The 26,025-nt window shown below is 40.0% G+C and overlaps 2 protein-coding genes across 3 annotated transcripts in view; one reads left to right on the top strand and one right to left on the bottom strand.

The window, feature by feature from the left end:
- The window catches only part of SEPTIN10 (septin 10), a 77,419-nt gene extending 59,409 nt beyond the window's left edge, over positions 1-18,010 (bottom strand). The window contains exon 1 of one of the 2 annotated variants that reach the window (XM_044263809.1): positions 17,650-18,010. In XM_044263809.1, coding sequence (XP_044119744.1) covers positions 17,650-17,676 — 27 coding nt within the window. In that variant the 5' untranslated portion in view covers positions 17,677-18,010. The remainder of the gene's footprint in view (positions 1-17,649) is intronic. The other variant, XM_044263808.1, reaches the window with a different exon arrangement.
- A 408-nt stretch (positions 18,011-18,418) lies between these two features.
- SOWAHC (sosondowah ankyrin repeat domain family member C) lies at positions 18,419-22,800 on the top strand. Its single transcript, XM_044263810.1, has one exon. It carries the CDS (start codon positions 18,522-18,524, stop codon positions 20,142-20,144), a length of 1,623 nt encoding a protein of 540 aa, XP_044119745.1. The 5' UTR covers positions 18,419-18,521; the 3' UTR covers positions 20,145-22,800.
- The last annotated feature ends 3,225 nt before the right edge of the window (positions 22,801-26,025 follow it).

Genomic DNA, 26,025 nt, shown 5'->3' on the forward strand with positions numbered 1-26,025 from the left:
CTCTTCCTCTCTCTGCCTGCCTCTCTGCCTACTTGTGATCTATCTGTCAAATAAATAAATAAAATCTTAAAAAAAAAAAAAAACGCTATCCTAAAACCCAGCAATTACACTTCTAGGTACTTATCCAAAGGATACAAATATAGTGATTTGAAGCGGAACATCCACCCCAATGTTTATACCACCAATGTCCACAACAGCTAAACTATGGAAAGAGCCCAGATGTCCACCGACAGATGAATGGATAAAGAATATATAAACACATCATGTATATACATATAATACATTTATATATATATTTATATATGTGTGTGCGATGTATTTATACACACACACACATATATGGACATGGACAGAAACAGAGGGTATTATGCTAAGTGAAATAAGTCAATCAGAGAAAGTCAATCATCATATGATTTCCCTCATACGTGGAATTTAAGAAACAAAACAGAGGAGCATGAAGGAGGGAGGGAATAATAAAACAAGACATAATCAGAGAGAGAGACAAACCATAAGAGACTCTTAACCATAGTTAACAAACTGAGGGTTGATGGAGGGGAAGATGGGGTAACTGGGTGATGGTCCTTAAGAAGGACACTTGATGAAATGAGCACTGGTGTTATAGGCAACTGATGAATCACTAAATTCTACCTCTGAAATTAGTAATAAACTATAAGTTAAACTGAATTTAAATTAAAAACTTTTAAAACTGAAAGACTTTATAGGATTAAAAAGGGAAAAAAAGCTATTTCACTAAAAAATATTCTAGGAGCCAAGAAGATACTCAAGATTGGTATATTCCACAGTAGCATGCCAGGGTAAATACAAATGTTAATGATCTAATTTCAGTATAGTTAGGAAAATAAGCATTTAAAAATCTGAACAAGTCCCTTAGCTATCCAATTAAAACAGAAATAATTACCATTTATAGGATTCCTGTCATATGCCAATCACTATATAGCTCATTAAGTACATTTTTTATTTAAGTACATTTCTTAGTTTCTGAGCTATACATATTCCATTCCCACAGCCTACATGAGAAAATTAGGATTCTGAAAGGTTCCAAAACATACCCCAAATCACAAAAGCCAGTTAGCCACAGACATAGGTCTGACCTACCTGTGAAGCTGATGTTCCTTCCACTACTGTCCCAATTTGTTTGGCTATAAACCAAACAAATATTCACTATTTTCAACAGTGAGGAATGGGGGAAGAAAAGTACAAGAGAAGTGGGAATTTCAAAGCAATGCTGCCCCAATAATTGCTATCGTACTTTTGAATGCAGCGCAAGATACTAAGGAAATGTGGCATTTTTTTAAAAAGTAGCATCATACGGATATAGTAAGAAAAATGTAAACAGTGCCAGTAAGGAAATAGTGCAAAGTAAGTTCCTCTTCTATCCTTGATTTACTAGGACCTCAACAGACCTATGTATCTTTCCAGAGAAAGACCGTGTATGTTATGAGTATATGTGAATAAGCAGGTGTCTTAATTTATTAAAAAAAAAAAATGGCAGTGGCCTATTGCTCTGCATTGTGGTATTTCCCCTTAATCTCTCATGGAGACTGTTTCACTGTTAGGCAGATCTACTTCATTCTTTCAGTAGTATAGTATTTTGTTTTATATGTGACAATATATGTGGATCTCTATCTTTATTTTATCTTTATTCCCTAGTCTTTAATTACAATAAACTATACTGTAATGAGCAGCTTTGACCACATGTATGATGAAAGGGAGAATCTTACCATTGCAGCAAAAGAATAGTGATTTTGGCACCTTGAAGTCGTCCCCCCCACACACACACACATTGGGATTATGAATGCAATCTCACAGATACACAGGTGTGGATCATGACTGGATTTTACAGAATGCTAACAACAATCTCCCTCTGTACATTCTGGGTAATATAAACTATTGAAGCAAGCCTTGTAACTTAATTACTACATATACAGTGTTTCCAAATCCTGAGTACCTAACTGAACACATTGTTTCAACATGAAATGACTCTTGTCCTCTTGTCAGTTGGAAGATGTCCTTACATAAAGCACACAAAAGTTCTGTGATGAATACTTAGGTACTGGCTGTATTTTCACAATTTAAAAAAGTGAAAAATACACAAGCACATCAAATTGGCTTATGGTTTTGTTTTTTAACTATGCATACTTCAACTTAGTCCCTCCAGCCAGCTCCTCGGTCCCTAGTCATTGTGTGCCATATCGGCAGTAGCTCATGTCCCTCTCCTATGCCAGAACACAGAAGTAAGAGCAAAGAAGAGCAGCGGTAGTTATGGAGATGTGGAAAAAGAGATCATTAAAGGCCAAAGCAGTTTTCAGAGAAGACCATGATATTGCAATGAGCCAGGAAAAGCGGCATATATAGCAAGAAAGAAGGTGGCATTTAGGGTAGAAAAAAAAAAAAATCCCTGAGTATCAGAAGGAGGTAGGATTTAGTATTTGGAGAAAGAAAACAGTGAATATAAGAGTTTTGTGGAAGGAAAAAAAAAACTTCATTGGTTTCCTATTGTAGTTACGAATAAGTTTATAAATGAGGTTGAGAAACTGATTACATACAACAGATAGGTATCTGACTGAGGAATTTTGAAGTGCCCATATCAAGAGTCTGACTTGTTGGTAAAGGCAAAGAAGTGCCACAGAAAGTAACTGTTTGGGGGCCCTGTTTAGAGCTTGCCTTAGACACACTCAGTGGGAGAGTAGAACAGTCCATGGCCAGTGGTACTTCCTGATGTCAAAAAATTATGGTAAGAAAGCTTCACAGTTTTAACATAGTGACTAGCATATTTTTGTTAAATACTTGCTGAGTAAGCACTTTGGTTGATAAATAAAATTTGCTTAAAAAATGGGATGGGGGGTGCCTGGGTGGCTCAGTGGGTTAAGCCTCTGCCTTCGGCTTGGGTCATGATCCCAGAGTCCTGGGATCAAGTCCCGCATGGGAGCCTGCTCCCCCCTCCCTCTCTGCCTACTTGTGATCTTTGTCTGTCAAATAAATAAATATTTTTTTTAAAAATGGGATAGGTTTTGTACTAGTTAATCATTAAATTTTGACTAATAAAACCTCAGTTATATTTCTGTCATTTATGGAAGTTCATTTCAAACCTGCTTTTGATTGTTCATTTCCTGTGTTTCTGAATACTTGCCCAAAAAAGTCTACTTACTATCTCTGTAGATAAATGTTTTGATCAGGAAGTATGAATGAGTCACATAGAAGTATTAAAAATAGTTGTTTTTAAGATTCCCACTGCCACTACCTGACTAGTCATATTTCCAAACCAAGTTTTAGAATAAAGTTTTTAACAAATTAACAAGACATTACTGAAGGTAAAATAAAACGGGGACAAGAGCTGACCAAGTCCCTCTAGTGGCAAATGCGAAGCTAAAAAAAATTAGAAGCAGATTTCCAGTCTGCAATACCAATGATCACTTACTATGTGTAAATCACTGTGCTGGGTACTGGGGTCTCAGGAGGAATAAGACAGAGTCCTTGATCTTAAGAACTTGCCTCAGAGAAACACAAAGCCATTGATCAATCTCATTCCAAGGAAGACTACAAATCACCACCTACACTTGATTACTCAGTTTGCTTTTCTATAGTTTTTACTTTATTTTAAATACATATACAGATCATACACGAGCACATAAAAAATTTAGAACTATCTACACACTACCTACAGGGAAAAACAAAACAACATACAGCACCTTTAACTCCTGGCGAAGTCTAACACACTTTTTTTTTTTTAATTTTTAATTTTTTATAAACATATATTTTTATCCCCAGGGGTACAGGTCTGTGAATCGCCAGGTTTACATACTTCACAGCACTCACCATAGCACATACCCTCCCCAATGTCCATAAACCAACCCCCCTTTTCCCAACCCCCCTCCCCCCAGCAACCCTCAGTTTGTTTTGTGAGATTAAGAGTCACTTATGGTTTGTCTCCCTCCCGATCCCATCTTGTTTCATTTATTCCTCTCCACACTTTTTTTTTTTTAAGTTGTAATATATAATGAATCATAGAAAAAGGGGCCATGACATTTTGGGGCAGCTAGAGGAAGAGATGGGTGCTCTACTTTCTTCAAAATTTCAGTTTGGGGAGTATGGGCAATACAAGAGGTGGGTCTTGTTCTGGGGTCCTGTGGGAGACATACAATAGATGACCTTTTTCCTATCAGCCAATTACAGGGAAACATTTGGTGATTCTTTCACAATAGGACCTCAGATAACAAGTTTCCTTACTTATAAACATTTTGAAACTGCCCCGCTCTCTAGGTATAACAATGAACCTTACAGGAACAGAAATGTGACTTGGCTTTATCTTTGTCCCACATTTTTTTTTCTTTATAAAATTAATCCAAGAAATAGAACCAAAGTTTTCAAACTGTTCCCTGGTGTTTCCTGGAGTTCTTCAGGAGAAACGAGGGTGTGGGGGTCTGGGGATGGAGTAAGAGAGAATGAAAAGCAGAGAGTGGTCAAAATAATTACCTGAGCCTATTTTATGGGTTTAAGATGACAGAGTTCTTTGACTTAAAATAATATTTTGCAAGATTCCACGAACTCATTATTTAAAATCATTTTATTAACTCTTCAGGTTAAGGAATCTTAAACTTAAGAGCGCCAATCTAAACTTTTCCTAAAAACAAGTAATAATAACATTACTGACTCTAGAAGTGGATGCTAATTACAACCCAGTGGGGAAAAGAAAGAATTCAGATGAAACCAGTAAGACTGGAGAGCATAAGGCAAAGCAATACAGCAGCCCCGTGTGTGCATATCCCGCCCGGATTTCCGCCAGGGCAGTCTCAGTTTAGGGCAGCTTGGGGTAGTCAAATTTCCACCAAAATATCATCTCAGTGGGGCGCCTGGGTGGCTCAGTGGGTTAAACCCTCTGCCTTGGCTCAGGTCAGGATCCCAGGGTCCTGGGATCAAGCCCCACATCGGGCTCTCTGTTCAGCAGGGAGCCTGCTTCCCTTCCTCTCTCTCTGCCTGCCTCTCTGCCTACTTATGATCTCTCTCTGTCAAATAAATAAATAAAATCTTTAAAAAAAAATCTCAGTGTTACCATCATTTCCAACAAATATAAAAATTAGAGGATAACTACAAAGTCTAAATTTCAGCCTCAGAAGATCAAGACATGGAAATTCTTGAAATTCATGTAATAAAGAGTTAGGGGCATCAAGCTTAACAAAAGCTTACAGTAATTAGAAGGCCGCTTAAAATAATAAATACAATTTATTTTGAAATTACTTCTCTCCCTTTAATTAGAAATGGGAGTATTTTATGTTTATTACAGGAAAAAAATACCATTCCTTATTGTATCATTTTTTAATAATACTGCAATGAACATCCCTCCTGTGGTACACTACTTAGATTTCCCTTCTAGCAAGAACCTGCCCTTTGAGTACAAAGAATGCAGCTGGCTGACAGCCTCTAGCTACGGATGGAGCCTTCAGGATCTGCCTAGTACTCCTGGAGACCAATCCTCCCTGGAAGGCCCTAGCCCAGAACTGAGCACAGTGAGGGTGTCAGGACCTGGCCCCCTCTGTGCTAGATGGGCAGCCCTAACAGTCAAGAGAGCTTTCCACTGCTTTGGCCCAGACTCTGCCAGACCTGCATGGCGTCTGAGGCTCTCTCCACCAGGTTCTAGCTTCCCAGCTTCTTTCCTTTCACAGCTGGCTGGCTGCAACTGCACCAGAGACTGAAGGCTCTTCCTTTCCAGTCCCGTTTCCTCCTTTCTGTTCTCCCCTCCCTACCTCCTATCCCCAATCTACCTCTTACACTCCTAAGTTCAGCATCTGCTTCTTGGAGGAGACAATGGGCAACTGTATAAGCATCAATCATTTTGTGCATTTGATAATTTCCTCATGACAAATTCCTAGAATATAATTATTGGTCAAAGGTACGAACCTATTGCCTAAGTGCCCCTCAAAAAGGCTATACCTGGGGCACCTGGGTAGCTCAGTGGGTTAGACCCTCTGCCTTCAGCTCAGGTCATGATCCCAGAGTCCTGGGATTGAGCCCCACATTGGGCTCTCTGCTCAGCAGGGAGTCTTATTCCCCCTCTCTCTCTGCCTGCCTCTCTGCCTACTCATGATCTCTGTCAAATAAATAAATAAAATCTTAAAAAAAAAAAAGGTTATACCTACTCACATTTCTAAAACTCGTATGTTCAAAAATATTACCAAAAATCAAAACTGGTATGTTCATTTCATTATTTAGTCAACAATACAGGGTATTAACACTTTTTAAGTGTTTGTCAATTTGATAGGCAAACACTGACATCTTAATTTGATGTCCAGTATTCTCAACACTTTTTCAGCATATTTTCATAAATCATCAGTCCCATGTTTTTTGCCATTTGCCCATCAGGGTATCCATTTTTTGCTCCTTTTATTAACAAAAGTCATTGGATATAACCCTGTACTTGCAATATGTATTATAAATATCTTTTCCTGATCTGTCACTGACCTTTTCAATTTTCATAGAGCCCAATTTATCAATCCTTGCCTTTATGGTTTCTTCCCTAAACAAAAAGGTTAAAAAATCTTTTCACACCCTGAGGTTTAAATAAAATGCATCTAAATTTTTCCCAAGTTCTTTTAGGGTTTCATGTCTTACACATAAGTTTTTATTTAGGCTGTCTTAAAATTACTTTCTAGCACTGTGTGAGTCAAGGCAATCTGACTTTTTCCCAACATCCTTAGCCTACTACTCCGTTAAGGGACATTCAAACATCCATAGTCTGTTTTAGGGAAACGAAACCCCAAGGGAAAAATTAGAATGTATGAATGGACTAGAGAAGCCAATCTGACACAGTGAAGAGAAATTACTGAAGGACGAGGGCTGCCTAGCCAGAGTGGAATGGCTGTCTAACAAGAGTGAAAGGATTTAGCTACTGCCCTCCCCAGGGCAGTAGTTGCGGGGCGGGGGAGGGGGGGTGTTCAAACAGTGATACAGTCATCAACTGGTCAAACAGTAGACCAATTTCTGCACTAAGTGGGAAACAAAAATAATGATCTTCTAAGGTCTCTTTCAACTCGATTTTATGACTGTATACCTATGAGCAAGGATGTGATGTGTTAGAGAATGAAGAATGAGTCATGGAAACTGCATGCTCAGACAAGGGGAAGTAAGGAAAGGCACAACAAAACTGCTAGTTGGTGAAAAGACTTCTTGAAACTAAATCTCAAGGCTTAATTAAATGAAAAGTAGACAGCTTGAATTCCTGGGAGAAGGAGTATGTTCCATGCAGACTAGGTGACAAAAAAGCCAATCAAATTTTAAAAGTCATTTATTTCACCCAGAAAAGGCAAATGGGAAAAGGAGCTGAAGAAGGGGGAAGGCAAAAGAAACTCATTAAAAAGACTTAAAATTGAAAAGGAATATCTGAAGAAAAAAGAATACTGAGGAATCAGGTGAAGACAATCAATACACAACTGCTTTTTAATTGTTCCACAAATGCACAACATACTTACTAAAAGGACTTCCATTTTCAGGACAGAAATCCCCAGGCACTGAGGATCAAAAGTGAATAAGTCAAATATCCTTGCAATTTAAATTTTAGTACAGTGAAAAAACAGTCTTTCAGTTTATGAACAGGACACAACGATAGCTCAGGGAATAAGGAACCCTACATGCTCAGAGAAGATACTGACAAGATAAGGCTTGAGCAAAGACTTGAAGGAGAGATACAAATATTCCTAGCCAATGGGAAAAGAAAATAGAGGAACTGATATGCGCAAAATATGCAAGTATACTTGGAATGGATGGAAAACAGCAGTAAGCTCATTATCATTTAAGCCTAAGGAGGCTTAAGGTTAAGTGCAAGGAGGACAGAAAAGGTGAGCCTGGACAAAGCAAGGAGGGCAGGGGGCTGAACATGCATTGTGCCTTAAAGCGAAGGCCTGCCCACCTTCAAGTGTCTTGACCTAAGATAATCTGGTAGATGTTACTGTGAAATAGGAAAGAAAATGAGATAAATCAGCATATGTTTGATGCAATTTTGGAAACGCGGAGTTTAAGGTTCCCCTCTGGATCTCTTACAGAGTCTAATCACTCAAATCTTTAGTCAAGTATATAATTAATCTAGGGTAATTTTTTTAAGATTATTAAAAATACAGTGATAATTCTCATTTCTAAGTTTCCACTGATTCTCTAAAACTGGAATTCATCCATATCGGTAATTCTTCTACATTTTAGAGCACTAAAAAACTTAGCCTAACTCATTTAGCCAGTCAGTCTTACTTTTTAGACTGAACATAGTTAATGCTATATTACTACTAGTAGGCTGCAGTTTAGGAGATAGTTTCCATTTTTGTAAGTCAGAAAAAGAAATGTTTTTTTAAAAAAGGAAAAAGTGGGGCAACCTGGGTGGCTCAGGGGGTTAAGCCTTTGCCTTCAGCTCGGGTCATAATCCCAGAGCCTGTTTCCCCCCACCACCCTCTGCCTGCCTCTCTGCCTACTTGTGATCTCTCTCTCTGTCAAATGAATAAATAAATAAATCTTTAAAAAATTTAAAAAAAAATCTAAAAGAGGAAAAAATTGCATATGAAAGTCTATATTGAAATACTATGGGGAATATTACCACAACAACTGGAAGCAATAATTATGAAAATTGAGAGAAATGATATGATGTGAGATTAAATGACAGAATAAGAATTTAAGACTGCATTGACATCATGGTTACAAGTTATTTACATAGGAACAAGCATAAAGAGTTTGATTCTTAGAAGGAGGAGAATAAATACTACCTTTTTTATTGATATCCATTAATATTATCACTTATATGAACTTAACAAAGACTGAAAGGAAAAAAGAAGTATTTTTAAAATACCTATAAAAAGGCACTTATTCAACAGATATGTATTGAGTGACTACTACATTTCAGGAACTGTCCTAGGTACAGGGGAAGTATAACTTAACAAAACAGAAAAAAGTCCAGGCCATCAGCAAGCTTCCATTCCAGTTAGGGGAAGACAGACATAAAGCATATGCTGTGATAATAGGTTCCATACTATAACGGGTGTCCATTAATGACAGTAAGCCTTGAAACAATGCTCCCACAAATCCCCTCTGGGAAAAGTTTGGTCACACATAAAATTGGTAAAATATTACTATACTCTGACTAAATTAACAAATACATAAGGAAGGCTTAATCCTTCCTAACCTAAGAAAAGCAATGGGCAGAACTCTCTAGGGAACTGTGAAACAAGACACAAGCAATAAATAAGTGAAAAATTTTATTATTCCCCTTTCATCTGTACTGACAAAGAGGAATATTATGCTGTGCTGATGCCCTGTTCCCTCTGTAGGGCAATCCTTTTTCCCTGGGCCATACTCTCCTTTGGTACCATGGCCTCTCTAAGATCCTACAGGATCTGACCACCATCTATCTATCTCTCCAGCTTCATCTTGTTCTTGATGCCCCTACTCTGGGCATGTTTTCAGACACGCCAAAGCTGCACGCCACCACAGGAAGGCGTTTTGCAACTGTCACTCCATCTGCTGGATACCCTTTCCATCCTTGGTCCCATACAAAAGTTCCTCCTTTCAAGGAGCTTAGTGAAGAGGAGGCAGTTAAAGAAGAAAGCAGAGTATGGTCAGTGTTAGGAAGGGAAGAGAGAGATGTGAACCAGAGCAGTCAAAGGGATAATGGGGAGAAGGAAAGATTTCCAACAAGGTGCAAACACAATTCAATGGAGAAAGGACAGTCTTTTTTTTTTTTTTTTTAAATGGTGCTGGAACAATTAGACTCCCATATGCAAAAAAATTAAAAAAAGGAAGAAGAAGAAGATGGAGAAGAAAAAGGAACCTTGGAACCTTGTAGAACCTTGTACAATATACAAAAATTAATTCAAAACAGACTGTAGATGTAAAACTTTATGGCCTTAGTTTAGGTTAGACAAAAATGTCTTAGCTACAATACCAAAAGTGTGATCCATAAAGAAAAAAATGTTAAACTGAATCTAACAAATGAAAAAACTTCTGTTCTTCAAAACACACTATTAAGAGAATACAAACACATTACACATACTTTGAGGACATATTTTTAAGTCATTTATCTCATAAAGGACATATATGAGAAATACCTATATATTTAAAGCTTGTACAACTCAGTAATTATACAAGAACTTAATTTTATAAGTGGGTAAAGTTTTGAACACACACTTCACCAAGAATATAGGGATGGCAAATAAGCATATGACAAGATGCTCAACATCATCAGTCATTAGGTAAAGCCAAATCACAAGCTATCACTATATACCTATCAAAATGACTTTTTAAAAAACTGACACCACCAGTAAAGATGCAGAGCAACATGTCATTACTGGTGGAATACACATTGGTACAAACATTTTGGAAAACAGCTTGACAGTTTCTTAAATTAAATAAACACCATTCCACTCAGCAATCTTACTCCTAGATATCAACCCAGATGAAATAAAAAATTATATTCACATAAAAACCTATATGTGAATGTAACCAGTAACTTCATTTAAAACTATTAAAACTGGAAACAGCCCAAATGTTCCTCAAATGGAGAAAGAATGAACAAACTCAACTGTGACACATCCATACAATGGAGTAATACTCAGCAATAACAAGGAACATAAAACAGGGACAAATCTCAAAAGTATTATATTCAGTGAAAGAAGCCAGCTCAAAAGCTACAGCAATTCCATACATAGGACACTCTGGTAAAGGCAAAACAATAGGGAGAGAAAACTAATCAGAGATTAGGAGGAAGACAACAAAGCATAAAGGAATGGGGGTTAGATGGTTTTATACCTTTGATTGTGGTTGTGGATACATAACTGAATGCGCTCATCAAAACTCATGGAACTTTGTATTAAAAAAGGGTAAATTTTACTACACATATATTATACCTCAACAAAAAAAAAGTAATGAAGATATAACAATTTTCTAAGTAAACATAAGGAAGCAATACATGGGAAAGCAGTTGCTAACAAAAACTTAGAACATCTGAGGATAATCTAAGTAATTAAGACAACGTATCTGTAAGCAACAAAAAAAAGTAAATACATCAAAATAAGCAAATGCAAAAGGCAATTAAAAATTTTCTCCAACTGTTCAAATTACAACTGAGCATTAGGTTCTTCTGGCTCTCAGAGTTATGTGGAAACTGTAAACTATATTTCTATTCTATACAACAGAATCTCTGTTACTAAACGACAAGCAGCCTATCTTCTCCCAAAACAGAGAGCCCTAGAAATGATCTCAATGGTCCATGTCACAGTAGAGGAGTTAACATGACATCAGTATAAATGTACAGCTTAAGAAGGCTGTTAGAATTAACTGCTTATAGTGGTAACAGATGCAAACTGCTGGAGCACAAAGTAACTGCCGAAGCCCTGTACGAGGAGGTACAACGACAACATGAACAAAACAAGATTTCTCTGGGAGCACCTGGGTGACTCAGTCGGTCAGGTCATGATCCTGGAGTCCTGGGATCGAGTCCTGCATCAGACTCCCTGATCAGCAGGAAGTCTGTTTCTCCCTCTTGTCGCTCACCCCACTCCTGCTCGCTCTCGCTCTCTCGCTCTCTCTCTGCCTCTCTCAAGTGAATAAATAAAATCTTTAAAAAACAAACAAAAAGCAAGATTTCTCAACAAAATTTGAGAAAGTTAATGTTCATCCTCCCAAAATGGAGTAAGAGTACTTAGCTCCTAGGGTTAGGAAACAAATGTGGTAATACAACCAAAGTACTTGTCATAGTGAATGCACTTTAGCATTTGGTAGCATTCAACTATGCTGGTGGATATACTCAAAGCAGCAAAGGAAAAATCCACATAAAAATATATCTAGAGGGGCACCTGGCTGGCTCAATCAGTTAAGCGTCCAACTCTTGCTTTCCATGGTCTCAGTCATGGGATCCCAGCCTAAGCCCAGTTGGACTCTGTGTCAGCACAGAGTCTGTCTGAGAGTCTCTCTCTTCTCTCTGCCCCTCCTGTTCATGTTCTCTCTCCCTCTAGTAAACAAATAAATATATCTTTAGCTAAAAAATTTTAAAAGTATCTTGAATACTTTAACGTTTGCAAAGATCTTTAGAGGTTACTAGGCCACTAAAAGAAATAAAAATATGTCCAGAGAAATTGGAAGTAATGGCTAAATTTATCTTTAGTTTTTACAACTATACCTCAAAAATTTTGAAGGGAATTTTTCATGATTAGTCAATATAATTAAAAGGCATCTCATGTTATTTTAAGATTGAATATACAGACTGAGTCTGAAATACCGAATCTTCCTCCTACCTAAAGTATCTAGCCAGTTCTTCTAATCTATGGCCATCTCTTCCTTTAATATTTAGATCAATACTGAACTTTTGCAAAGTCTTCACTATATAACTTAAAACTAGTACAAATCATAATCTTACTAATAGGTTGTATTTTCCAAAAGTTCATTTTAGTAATAAGCTTTTTGAATTTAGAATACAGTTTCCATTAGAAACAATATTATAAATGGAGTTCAGGTCCTGAGTAGGTTCACAAATGCCTCATTTATTTACCTATGATATACAAACAATTTATAGTCCTAGATTAAGTTTTCAAATCCAGCAGCTAACCAAGAAAAAAGCTATTTGTTGCCCTCTTCCTAGAAAGACCAACTCTAGATCATGCATTCATAATGGAGGTATTACTAACCCACAGAAAGGTGGCAGAAATCAGTTCTTGGGGCATGAAAAACCCCAAATTCAGTGGTCTGTAGCCCTCCCAAGCTCAACCTACCTAAAAGAATTATTCTTTGGTATTGAATTCCTCTTATCAGGGAGAACTTAAAGTTATTTGGTTAATTAGAATAATTAATTTTAAGAGATTAATTAAATCTCCTACTTGATTTAATAGGAGCTAAACTAAATTTGATTTAAATTTAATTTTTCTCCTTAAGGAGCAATGATGAAAATAAAAGGTAGAGAAATACTACTCTAGATAAACCTTGAAACAGGTTATGTTTGCCATTTTGTCTTTTTCCACCTTGCTTTTGCAGCATTCTCCCATGCTGTTCTGCCCACTCTAGTCTCTTCCCCCAGTCTGGCCCCAAATCAAAACTGCTCAGCTGTATTCACTCCTAATGGATTAACTTTCTGGATTCCATTAGGTATTAGGTATTAGGTATTAGGAAAGTGACCCACTGCCTTTCCAGAGCTAGCTATACTTTCACAAGAGAAGGAAAGACTTTTTAATAAGTGGATTTCATGCAGTATAAATGGGAAAATAATGAAGATCATATAGGTGGGGGATAATTCAGTGTCTCTTTGTTTTTGAAGCCCTGACTCACTGCTCTGCAGACTGAGCATTACTAGCTACGAATTTTCAAATAGGAAAGTATCTCATCCATGTATATAGGACTACCCTAGTTAACAACTCCTCTTAAAACAAAGCTCCTTTATAAAAAAAAAAGGCATCGTTTTATTTTCAAAAATCAATCAAATGATTCTGGTTTAATCCACAGCTCAAAGTAATAGTCTAGCTAAAGAGTATACATACAACTAGGCAAAATATTGCTATGCACTACTTACATTTGTCTATTAAAAAAACAGCATACAGATGACTCACAAAATATCTTTCTACACATATCAGAACAATAGGACTCCCTGGTGTCTCTATAAGCACAGCCCACACAGAGAGTAGGATAAACTTGACCTGGTTTTAAGAGGAGAAGGGAAAGGAGACCTGAGATGTCTGATGATTCTCCCATCTTCTCTTTGGTAAACTCCTTGGTCATGTGACACTAGGATGCCTAAAACTAGCTGGAAGGGGCCGAGGCATCCATCATACCTGGCAAGGACCTGTAGGGTTGGGTCATCCTCCTGGTCACACCCCACATGCAAATCTCAAGCACAACTGTCTCTTCTCCTTTCCCTTAACTATAGCCCCTTCTTCCTATGTACATATTACCTTGTTAAGATACAGCATCATTTTAGTTTATATTTCAATTTAATATATTACTCTGATCTGACACCCCAGAAAAAACCCTAGGCCTCCTATATAAGTTCTACTTCTGGTCATAAGGTTTTTGGAACACAACTTTTGTTAACTATGCAATCTCTACTATACTGATGTATACCTTTCTGTCAGTTGTCTCAGGCCTAGATATCAGAGTACATAGGATTCTTTTTTTTTTTTTTTTTAAGATTTTATTTATTTATTTGACAGAGAGAGAGAGAGAGAAATATCACAGGTAGGGAGAGAGACAGACAGAGAAGGAGGTAGGGAGGAAGCAGGCTCCCTGCTGAACAGAGAGCCAGATGCAGGAATCGATCCCAGGATCCTGGGATCAGGACCTGAGCTGAAGGGAGAGGCTTAACCCACTGAGCCACCCAGGTGCCCAAGAGTACACAGGGTTCTTAGAATGGGAGAAGATGTGGGACAGCCTTAAATGGAACATGGTTCTATAACCTTAGCTCTCCCTACTATTCTTATCAGAAAAACTACCACCTTTTCTCACTTGAGTCTCCAAGCATCTTCCCTTGTAACAGAAAGAAGTAGGCGTGAAATCCTAAAGCCTGGGGTCATTCTCCTCAGTTTATATCTCCCCAAGGGTGAATTTCAAAAATCTTTCACATACTGTTTGATTTTACCTTCCTTTCTAGTCTCAATACCCAGTCCACTTTTTAAAAATTTGCTCTGACAACTTGTTTACTCCAGAATTTAAAACTGTCTTAGTGTCTGATAAAAACAGACTGAAAGAAATCTGAAAATTCTAGAATTCCCAATGTAGTCAATTCATGTTTACTGAGAGAATATGGTAACCATGTTTCTCCAAACACAGAGTCTAAAGGGATCATGGTACTTAGATAATTGGTACTATCACAGAAAATCCAGGACTCAAGACTTCTCTAAGTAGTAAAACTATAATCACACACCTTCATTTGTCTATGATAATGAGGTTTGTAGCTAGCCATAGGGAAACCTATACATTTGATGTGACATTATTTAAGCAAATAAGGAAAAGGGGAGTGCCAAAATATAATTCTGAACAACTTTAAGACTAGCAAACAAAATACACCTTCAAAGTGTCATGTTCTGGAATAAACTCTTTCAGCTAAATTTTTAGTGAAAAATCTCGAGCCTTGCTAAGAAAAACAAAGGAAGAATTTCAAATTAGTGTAACTGCCAAAGACAAAATTTGAAAGATAGGAAGGATATTAGAAAAAATATGCACATTTACTACAAGTAATACTAACAGAGCCTGTGTTAGTCTACAAAATCATATTTATTTTAAAAGTATTTAAAATGAGTTTTTAATCTTTTATTTATGTTACTGAGACTATAAGAAATGTGATTCCTACTTCCTTGATCTTTAAATCAGTGGCAGATACAAGTCTTACAAGGTGTTAAATAAATTTTTGAAATAAAGCATCATTTAAATCAAACTTCCTTCCAGAAATGAGAAAGCAGTTTTATCAGTTTCTCATCAAAACGAAGTATGCAGGACAGTGGGTGGCTCAGGCAGTTTAAGTGTCTGCCTTCAGCTCAGGTCATGATCCCAGGGCCTGGGATGGAGTCTGGCGTCAGGCTCCTTGCTCAGTGGGGAGCCTGCTTCTCCCTCTGTCTGCTGCTCTCCCTGCTCTCTCTCTCTCTCTAACAAATAAAATCTTAAAAAACAAAAACAAAACAAAACAAAAAAACTAATAAACATGCAACTGCCATGTGAACCAGCAACTATACTCCTGGGCATTTATCCCACAGAAATGAAGACTTATGTTACATGACATGTTACTGTACTGCAATGTTTATAGCAACATTATTCATAGTAGCCCAACAATGTTAACAACAAAGTGTGATACATCCATACCATTGAATACTACTCAGCAATTAAAAGGCACAAACTAATGACATGCAACCACCTGGATGAAATCTCTAGAGAATTTTGCTCTATGAAAAAAATCCAATCCAAAAAGGTTAGGTACCCTGTGATTCTGTTATATAGCAGTCTTGAAATGAGAAAATTATAGAAACAAAAAACAGATTAGTGGTTGTCAGGGGTTAAGGTGGAAGTGGTATAGAAATGAAGTGGATGTGGTATAAATGGACAACCTGAGGGATCCGGTGGTGATGGCAAGTTCTCTATATTCTCAGTATCAATGGCAATACCCTGTTTGTGGTCTTGTTCTATAGTTTTGCAAGATATTATTACTGAAGAAAACTGGATAACAGTACAGGGGATTTCTATTATTTACCAACTGCACGATTACATCTGAATCCTCAATTACCTCAAAATAAAAGGTTTAATTAGAAAATAAAGGTAGCATTATTGCAAAACAAGTACACCAACTCACAAGAAATACAATACCAATTAAATAAAGCGCTCTCTTTAGCTCAAGTTTAATTCTGAAGATTATTCTGAATCAGTTTATAAAGCACATTTTCCTCATCTACATACCCACACCAAGGAACGGTAACACAGTTCAGACAGAAAAACAGAGTTCTCTGAACACGTAATAAAAGTGCAAAGAGATCTTGGGCTGTACCAGGGAGAAAAATCCTTATCCAGGCTCTATCAAAGAAGCTGGCTGTAAAACTTCCACACATCACCTTACCTCTAAGGCTACAATCTGAAGTTTGTTTCTACTACCTAACTCAGGAGACTGCTTAGACCAGTAGTTCCCAAACATCCTGGTCTCGGGCCCCCAAAGAGCTTTCACTTACCTGGATTACAACCATTAATATTTACAGTATTAGTAATTAAAAGAACTTTTTTAAAAGACAGGAACACACATTAGGCCTCAGGAAGGTGAGGTCATCCCACCTCACATAGTCTCTTGAAAACTCAATGTATACTTAGAAAGAGGGTGAAAAGGGCAAGTAACTCCTTGGTATGGTTATGAAAATAACTGTGACCACACTTTGAGAACCACTGGCTTACTATCAAATGAGGTAATTATTTAAGTGAGTTTAAAAGTATAAAACATTGAACAAATCATTGAACAAAACATACATTCTTTTATGTTCAAGGCTGCCAAGCCAAAAAAAAAAAAAAAAAAAAGCTCAACTCCTAATGGAGGACAACTAGGACAAGCGCACAGTTGGTAAAAAGAGGGAGCTTCTTCAAAATCCAAGAAAGCTGGGCTCCAGTTGAGTATGGTCAGGGAAGAGTGTACAACCGTAAACTACTACACTACTGTTGGATTGATCCGCTCCGCACGTCCAAAACCGTTATGAAAATGATGGACCCACAATCACGGTTTCAGATTTAACTTTGGGCGAGACAGGGAAGCAGTTGCAAAACTTCCAGCCACTCCAGCACCGCGCTCTCCGCGAGCTACGTTGGGGTCCGCCCCGGGCCCCGCTTCTGGGGGCGAGGGACTGCCCCGCCCGGCGTCTCCCGCGCTGCCGCAGGAGAAAGAGAACCCCTCCTCCCCACCCGCGTCGGACCAGCCGGCCGCGGGAGCCCGGGGAGGACCCGGCGAGTGGGCAGTAGCGGCTGAGGAGGGGCGGGGCTCATAATCCCCGCCTGGACTGGCCGCGGCCGTGACTGGGCTGCGAGCTCCGAGCCCCGCGCTGAGGAAATTATGCTGTGACCTCGGGAAACGCGGGGCGGGGGTCCTGGGAGTCGGGCCTTGGAGGAGCAGGCAGTGCTGGGCAGCAGAGGGGGCGTGAGGGGTCGACCGAGACTCACCAGGTGCCGCGCCACCTCAGAGGTCATGGTCCCGAGCGAGAGCTGAACGAAGGCGGGGGGGGGGGGTCCCAGCGAAGCGGGGGGTCTCAGTTCCGGCCCCAGATCAGAGCGTCCAGACCACGAACCGAGCAAAGTGGGGCCGGGAAGGGTGGAACGCGCGGGGAACCGGCCGGAGGCGGGTATAACGGGCGGGACCAGCCTCCGCTGGGGGAGGGGGCGGTATTATTGGGGGGGCGTCCAGGAAAAGGGGAGGAGCCAAGCCAAGTGGCCTCAGTGACGCGAGGGCGCGGAGCTGTAGGGCGGAGGGCGCGGAGCGGGAGGGCGGAGGCCCCACGAGGCAGGGCGCGCGCCATTAGCCGCACAAAATCGTTGCGCGCGTGCGCGCGAAGCGAGTTTCTCAGAAGAGTGCCCCTCGACGTCTCAGAGAACGACAAATCCATGCAGGGGGAGGGTGACTGGAGGAGGTTCGGGAGAAGATGCGAGGAAACAAATCTCCTTCGCCAGCGGAGAGCTGCGGGTACATGCAGTGATTGCAGGCCCGCGCGGAGGCCGGAAGTGGGAGGGCCATGAGGCGGGGAGGGGGCGTGCCCGCCGGCGGCTGGCCAGAGCCGAACTAGCGGCCACCGCGGGGACCGGAAGTGGGCGGGCTCCGGGGCGGAGTGAAGCCAGCGGGGCGGGGCCGGCGGGGGCGTGTTCTCCCGGGGCGCGGCCCCAGTAAGGCGGTGGTGGCGTCTCCCGCCACCGACGCCCAGGCGCGAATCCCGAGGAGCTGTACGGTTCGATTCTACATCGGTCAGAAGCCAGCGTTTTGAAGCCGGCCGAAATGGGGCCGGGTTAAGCTGCCCGCCGCCAGACGAGCAGCGCGGCCAAGAATGGAAAGGTCGGCGGAGCTCAGCCCCGAAGCCGTGCTGCGCTTCCTCTCGGAGCGCGGGGGTCGGGCCCCGCACGCCGAGCTGGTGCAGCACTTCAGGGGTGCCCTGGGCGGCGAGCCCGAGCAACGTACCCGCGCCCGCGCCCTTTTCAAGGAGCTGGTCAATGCCGTAGCCACGGTGCGCACCGACCCTGCCGATGGCTCTAAGTATGTGCACCTTAAAAAGAGGTTCTTGGAGAGGGCCACGTCGTCCGAAGCCGTGTCCCCACGGGACCTGCCGAGCATCTCGGTGACTGCAGAACCCGAATCCAGCAGCTGCTCCCTGGGGGCGTTCGACGGCCTGGTCGAGACCCGGGAGAGCGGCCTGTGCCCAGAGGCGGCGTCCCCGAGTCCGGGTTGCGAGCCGAGCGATGGGGAGCCCCCGGCCGCAGCGCTTGGGCAGCCAAGCCCGGCCGGAGAGAGCCGGAATGGGCCGCCCTTCAATGGCGGGGCCCGGAGGAAAAACTCGAGGCGAGACGTGCAGACTCCCCCCCGGGGACAGGTCCCCGGGCCCAGCGAGGACCTAGCGCCCCCGCCCCACGGCTGCGGGGAAATGGACTCGGGCAGCTCCCCCGGGGGGATGGCCACCCCAAGGTCTACCCGCCAGAACCTCCGGGACCTTGTGATGGGCAGCTCCCCGCAGCTGAAGAGGAGCGTTTGTCCAGGAGGGAGCAGCCCGGGGAGCTCCTCTGGGGGAGTACGCGGCAAAGGGGGGGGCGATTCAGACAGTGCATCGGTCGCTTCCTCCTCGGCAGAAGAGGAGAGCAGCGGCGGGGGTTCGGTGACGCTGGACCCTCTAGAGCACGCGTGGATGCTCTCAGCTTCAGACGGCAAGTGGGACAGCCTGGAAGGGTTGCTCATCTGCGAGCCTGGCCTGCTCGCCAAGCGAGACTTCATCACCGGCTTCACCTGCCTGCATTGGGCCGCCAAGCATGGCAGGCAGGAGCTCCTGGCCATGCTGGTCAACTTCGCTAACAAACACCAGCTGCCAGTGAACATCAACGCCAGGACAAGCGGAGGCTACACTGCCCTGCACTTAGCTGCCATGCACGGGCACGTGGAGGTGGTGAAGTTGCTGGTGGGGGCTTACGATGCAGACGTGGACATCAGGGACTACAGTGGGAAAAAGGCCTCTCAGTACCTGAGTCAAAGCATCGCGGAGGAAATCAAGAACCTGGTGGGAGCCCTGGACGAGGATGATGGAGAGAGTGCCACTGGCAGCGGGGGTGGGCGCTGGAGGCTTTCAAAGGTGCTCCCTTCACACCTCATCACCTACAAACTCTCACACGTCCTGGAGGATGGAGGGGATCATCACCATCATCATCACCACCACCACCAATTGACTGAGGGATGGGCTGGAGGCAAAGCAAAGGATCCAGGTCGCAAGGCGTCCAGCAGCTCTAGTGGACGAATAAAACCCAGACTCAACAAAATCCGCTTCAGGACCCAGATCATCCACACTACACCCTCTTTCAGAGACCAGGAGCAGCCACTGGAAGAGGGGGAGGAGGAAGAGGAGGAACGGGCTCTTAAAGGTCACTCATCTTCATTCAAATTGAGGCCGAAATCCAATGTATTTGGGTAAAAATAATTTCATTTAGAAAATTCTAGGTTTATTGGTCTTCAGGAATAGAATACACACTGTAGGCTAGTAAGTGAGACCAGAAAAGAGGCTAAATTTTGCATTCTTACTTGCGAAGTTGGAATGCTGGAAGGAATTCCCCTAGCATTCTGGGTTAAGTAGGTTTCCAAGTGATTTCATCAAACCTGCCCTAGGCCTCTTTTTCCTGTGCCACCCCTCTGACCTGGAGTCCCGGTTTCTGAGGACTGGGAATGTATTTAAATTGGGTGTACAGAATTGATGATTGAGGGTTCCTTTGATTTTACAATTACTGGATGCCTTGCAAAATAAGGAATATTGCACTTTTATGTTTCTGTTTTTAAAAGTGGTTACTCTTCAAAGGGCAACAAGGAGTGCAAGTTATAATGAAATTTTAAGTGAACAAAACTACATACTGCCTTGGTTTTTTGTTTTTCACTAATTGCATTTACCTTTTAAAATACTACTGAAGGTCAGGTCAAAGTTGAAAAGCGAAAATACTATTTAGTGAATAAAAATGGTATCCTGTTTATATTGTAAGTAGTGCTCAACTATTTTTTAAAAAAGCAATTTCAACTCTAATCACTGAACTAAAAGAATAAGCAGTATTCACTTTTGAGGTAATCTGTAGTGTGGTTTCCTCTTAACTCTAATATCATTGCACTCAGTGTTAAGGTACATTATTAATACAAAAATTATTTTATTTAAAGAGAACACAATCTATGGTACTTTTAAGTAAAACATTGCCTTTGGTTCTGATTCTCACTAATTTGTTTTGCTATTCTAAAAGTCTAAATTTGCCAGAGTTTTAATTCTAGGGATCCTATAACCATTGGTTCTATTTGACAAGACCCTATTTGGTACTTAGAAGTGAATTGCCTACAGAAGCTGTCTCTAATTTAGATGACTAGCAAAAATTGTCATAAATGTTAGTGAGCCTATGCTTCTGTGAAGTAATTATTAAATCAATGATTCTCACGTAAGGTACACTTTAGTAATAAAGTACACTCATAGTCTGTGCTTTGTAGCAATGTTTGCATATGTTTCTAGTACTAAAGACTTTAAATTTTCCAGTGTTTTCTTGAATTTGTTAGAGGCGTACAGTGAATTTATTGAAAAGCTGTGTAGTAAATCTACCCAGTTAACAATAGCACTTTATAAAAGGGAGAAGAGGTGGAACTATTTCTTTATTTAAAAGCTGCTGGCTATTGAATTCTTGTATATAAGTGGAAAAATACCTTTCATTACAATTACAGCGTTAAGTGTAGTTCTTAATCACATTTCATTCAAATTTGTTAAATGTCTATATAATTATTATAAAATTTAACTCACAAGCATATTAAATCAATTTGTAACAGGATTCAAAACAACTTCCTGGGAGATTAATTCTCACAAGTTCTGCTCCCTTAGTCTTTTTGGTCTCCGAACTGCTGAAACTAACTACCTGGAGCCCTTAGAGGTTATGGAGTGAGTTAACAGCTTGCAGAGTGAATGAACCAGTATATAAATGGCACAGAACTGAAGGTTAGAGAGTTCTTAGATCTTTACTTTACCAGTTTTTAGAAATTTGTACCATGTGTGTCACACCTTTCTAGATAGCAATTGAATTTGTTTAAAGACATATCAGAAATAGTCACATAAAATACATAAATTATTACCCATTTGTGTGGCTTTTGGTTTTAGATTATGGAAGTAGGCTATGTACATTTGGGAAGCACTTTTAACCATACATATGGGTAAAAACAGTCTAATTTTGTATATTAGAGGTTTCTTGAAGATGAAAAGCAGTCATTTGTTTGGAATTATTTATATATATCTATACGTATCTCTCTCTTTCTCTCTCTCTCTCTCTCCCTATATATATATATATATACCTGTATCTAGTGCAGAACAAGCAATATAACTTCCCGCTGAGGAATCTTACATTTCATTGACATATAAAGCTAAAATGAACTATGGAATGTAGATACTTCAGAACCATCTAAATCTTCTATTGAGGTTGGTATTAATCTCAAAATGTATATATTAGTAACTAATTGCACAAAATCTATAATTTACTGGGTTTTTAGAGGTTGAGTCAGTACTTCAGTTTAACCTGCTTTTCACACTAAAGATTTTAACTTCCAATAAAATCTAACTTTAAATTTTCAAAAATCATTCCTAAGAGGAACCACTTCTAGCATTCCTTGTCATGATGTCCTTGTGTGCAGTGAGTATAGCATTTTCAGCTACTTAAACTCTACATTCCTCTTCTTTTTCAGTTTCCAAATTGAGATTATTAAAAGCAAATGATATGTGTAATTTGATTTTATGGAGTTGTCTTATGGAAATAAGTATGTCAATTACTTAGATGTTTGTTGATACGAAACTGTGTGATATAGACAACCCAAGTATGTCCATGTGTTTCTTATAGGTACACTTGAAACTAGTGAATGTTTGGTCACAATTCTCTTCACTTTCATGGTGTGTAAAATACAGCTAGTTTATATAACTTGAAAATCTGGTACTATTTTATTCAAGACTGAAATCTTGGGAGTCCAGGATGCCTCGTCTCTTATTTTTTAAATGAGTGAAACTTTGGGAGTTTATAGAGAGTGTAATTTGTAAAAGTTTGTTTTGTCAAAATAAAAGGTTCACACTACATTTTTTCCTCTGAATTGTCTAAATCACTGTAGCCCTTTATACTTTTACCTGTGTAGTATTTTATAGTTAACAGTGCCTTTTGAAGTTTCCATTTTTATTTGATCCCTTTCCTCTCCCTTAAAGTTGTTAAGGGAATGAAGGTTGATGACTCTTCAGGGTTACGAAGTAAATGGCAGCTAGCAAGATTTTAAGATTAAGTGCTTTTCTACAATATTTTCTGCACTTCAAATTGCCAATTTTGGGCAAAACAACTGTAGTTTGGCTTCAGTGTTGGAGGAATCAACTTGGACAGAAGGGGTAGTACCTTCACCACTACATTTAAAAAAAAAAAAAAAAAAAGTATAGTTAACGCACACACCAACTAACCTGAACCCTTCCAACCCAGACAGATCTTAAACATATGGGAATTCCTTTTTAAATTTTCTTCAGTATCCATTTGCTTTGGTCATTAATGAACTCATTTCCTCACCAAATAAATACTTTAATCTCTATTTTAACAAAATTCACTTCTGTTCAGATGGCAAAAGGATATGTGGGAAGACTTGATGTACTTTTTCTACCATTGTGCACCTGGGAAGATCCAATTATCATTGCTGCTGGGGATTTTTATTGTCACTCTTGCTTTATGACAACTTATAAAATATTCTTCCATATACCTGAAAGACTAAGTTTAGTTTCTGTTTCTAGAATGACTTCTTTCCTTAGAAGTATGTATCTTAGAAGGATTCATTGAACAGCCCATTTGAAGGATCTTTGTATTTAGTCTTAGTGAAAAACTATATTTTGCTAAATAAATGGCAGTTTGGAGTTTCCTGGAAGTTAATCCTAAAAAATAAATACTCTGGGAATTTACTGCAAACCATTGTTCTTCAGTGATGAGTCAAATTTTCATGAATAACATTAGAAGTTAAGTTGGAAAATTACATTTTGTGGACTCATTTTTTAAGATTCAGAAGTAGAGTTGTTTGTGTCATATCTAATTATTTTCCTCTGAAGAATATCACTTTCATGTTATACTTTTTCTCCTTAATCTTTTCTTTAAAACTCAGTTTTGTCTTAGGAGTGGCTTCCCCATTCAGTTAAAAAATTGTCTCTTTGGGGGCGCCTGGGTGGCTCAGTGGGTTAAGCCACTGCCTTCGGCTCAGGTCATGATCCCTGGGTCCTGGGATCGAGCCCCACATTGGGCTCTCTGCTCAGCAGGGAGCCTGCTTCCTCCTCTCTCTCTCTGCCTGCCTCTCTGCCTACTTGTGATCTCTCTGTCAAATAAATAAATAAATTCTTTAAAAAAAAAATTGTCTCTTTTTCCACATTTATTGGTAAAGAATATTGGACAAGTCCCCACCCTCACACAATGTCTGGTGTGTTGGAGATAATGAGTGGGTGTGTGTGTTTTTTGTTTTTTTTTTTAGTGGAAAACACTATAAAATATTTCATAATGTCACATCATATGGATAATTTCAATGATACACATTTATGCCAAATGTATTTTTCATAGGATCTGGCTCCTAACTGCTAGCCAACCACCTCATTTACAGACCAGCCAAAGAACAATCTTTCAACCCCAGAGGTAAAATTGCTTTAATAGGATTTTACTTTGAGAGCAACTTAAAAGATTTTCATGAGTAAATTTGATTATAAGAAAGTTTTACCTTACAAGTTGATTCAAGTACATAATCCCTAGGAGAAACTACTTTTTTTTTAAGATTTTATTTATTTATTTGACAGATCACAAGTAGGCAGAGGCAGGCAGAGGTGAGGGTTAGGGGAGCAGGCTCCCTGCTGAGCTGGCTCCATCCCAGGACCCTGGGATCATGACCTGAGTCAAAGATAGAAGCTTTAACCCATTGAGCCACCCAGGTTCACCATAGGAAAATCTACTTTAACTGATTTTAAATATTCTAAGTATTATCATGTATATAAATGACTACTTTTTATAACCCCAAAAAGCAAAAGAGAGGTGAAGTTTAGCTTAGAGAACTTACTAATAATCACTTTAACCATGCCGTGGACTGTCTCAGGAGGCACAACACAGCCCTTGGAAATCATTGATCAGAGGTTATAGGAGCACCTGAGAAGTTAAAATAGATCTAAAGAAACTTTGTCACTGATTCTGCCTTGATAAACACTGCTCTAGGCTGTATTCATTCTGACCGAAGTTTTAGCTGAAAGTGGCCTGACTTTGAAGTTACCCAGTGAAGTAGCATAATATAATTTTTTTAACCCAAATTTATGCTGTTCTGATGAACCAGGAAGCATGTGTTAGAATACTCTTATGGGTCTCTCAGAAGTGTTGAGTTCCTAAGATTTGTCGAGAAGTTTCCAATATTGGTAAATGTGATCCTTGAGTTTTGTGAGGCAGTGTTTGGTTGTGGTCTTCAGTTCAATCGTGTGGCTGCCTGCTGAGTTGCACTAAGGAGATTCTAAACCCAGCGAAGGGTTTTCATTGGCTGTATGGAAACAGTTAATACTTCCAGGAAGCTTACTATGCATGCCAGGCAAGGTTTTAAGCACTTAATAAAAAATAAGCCGTTTAATTCTCCCAGTTTCATCTCCATTAGACTGTAGTTTGTCTATGTTATTAATCGGAAATTGAGGTGCAGAAACTGGCTATTTGTCCAAGTTCACAAAGCTAGTTAGTAGTAAAACCCGGCCTTAACCCCAGGCAACTGGATTCTTGGGTTTGTGGTAAGCACTAAACTATGCCACTTCTCTGGGAACATAAGTTATAGTCAATTGGCCATAAGCTTACAAGGCTACCACCAGGTGATGTAGAAATGATGGAGAAAATTCACAGTCCCTGTACAAGAGACAAAACAAAAACAACAGGCAAGCGCTGATGATTGAGGTAAATATGATTTTAGTACCTGATATTGCTGCATAGGAATAAGATTAAAACTAGATTTTTAGGTGTTTAGCTTTTTTCTTTCTCGCCTAGGATGAAATTCATTTGGGCTGAGAAAGATCATTTTCTTAGCTCAGAATGATAGAGTTGCTAAAATGTATAGGGTATGGTTATGTTTCTTTTTTCAGGCTCACTTCCCCTCTCCCTAGCCTCTTCTCCACTTTGAGCACTAAGCTTTAATAGAAGTCTCGCTGCTTCCACACAATCTTAAGATTAAAGGTCAACCTGCGAGAAAACCAGCAATATGTTATCCATTTTACTTGCCATAAACTTACCAATTTTTAACCCAATGAGTCTGAATTTTGATAACTCATTTTGGAA

The sequence above is a fragment of the Neovison vison genome, chromosome 8, assembly GCF_020171115.1.
Source record: "Neovison vison isolate M4711 chromosome 8, ASM_NN_V1, whole genome shotgun sequence".
NCBI lineage: Eukaryota > Metazoa > Chordata > Mammalia > Carnivora > Mustelidae > Neogale > Neogale vison.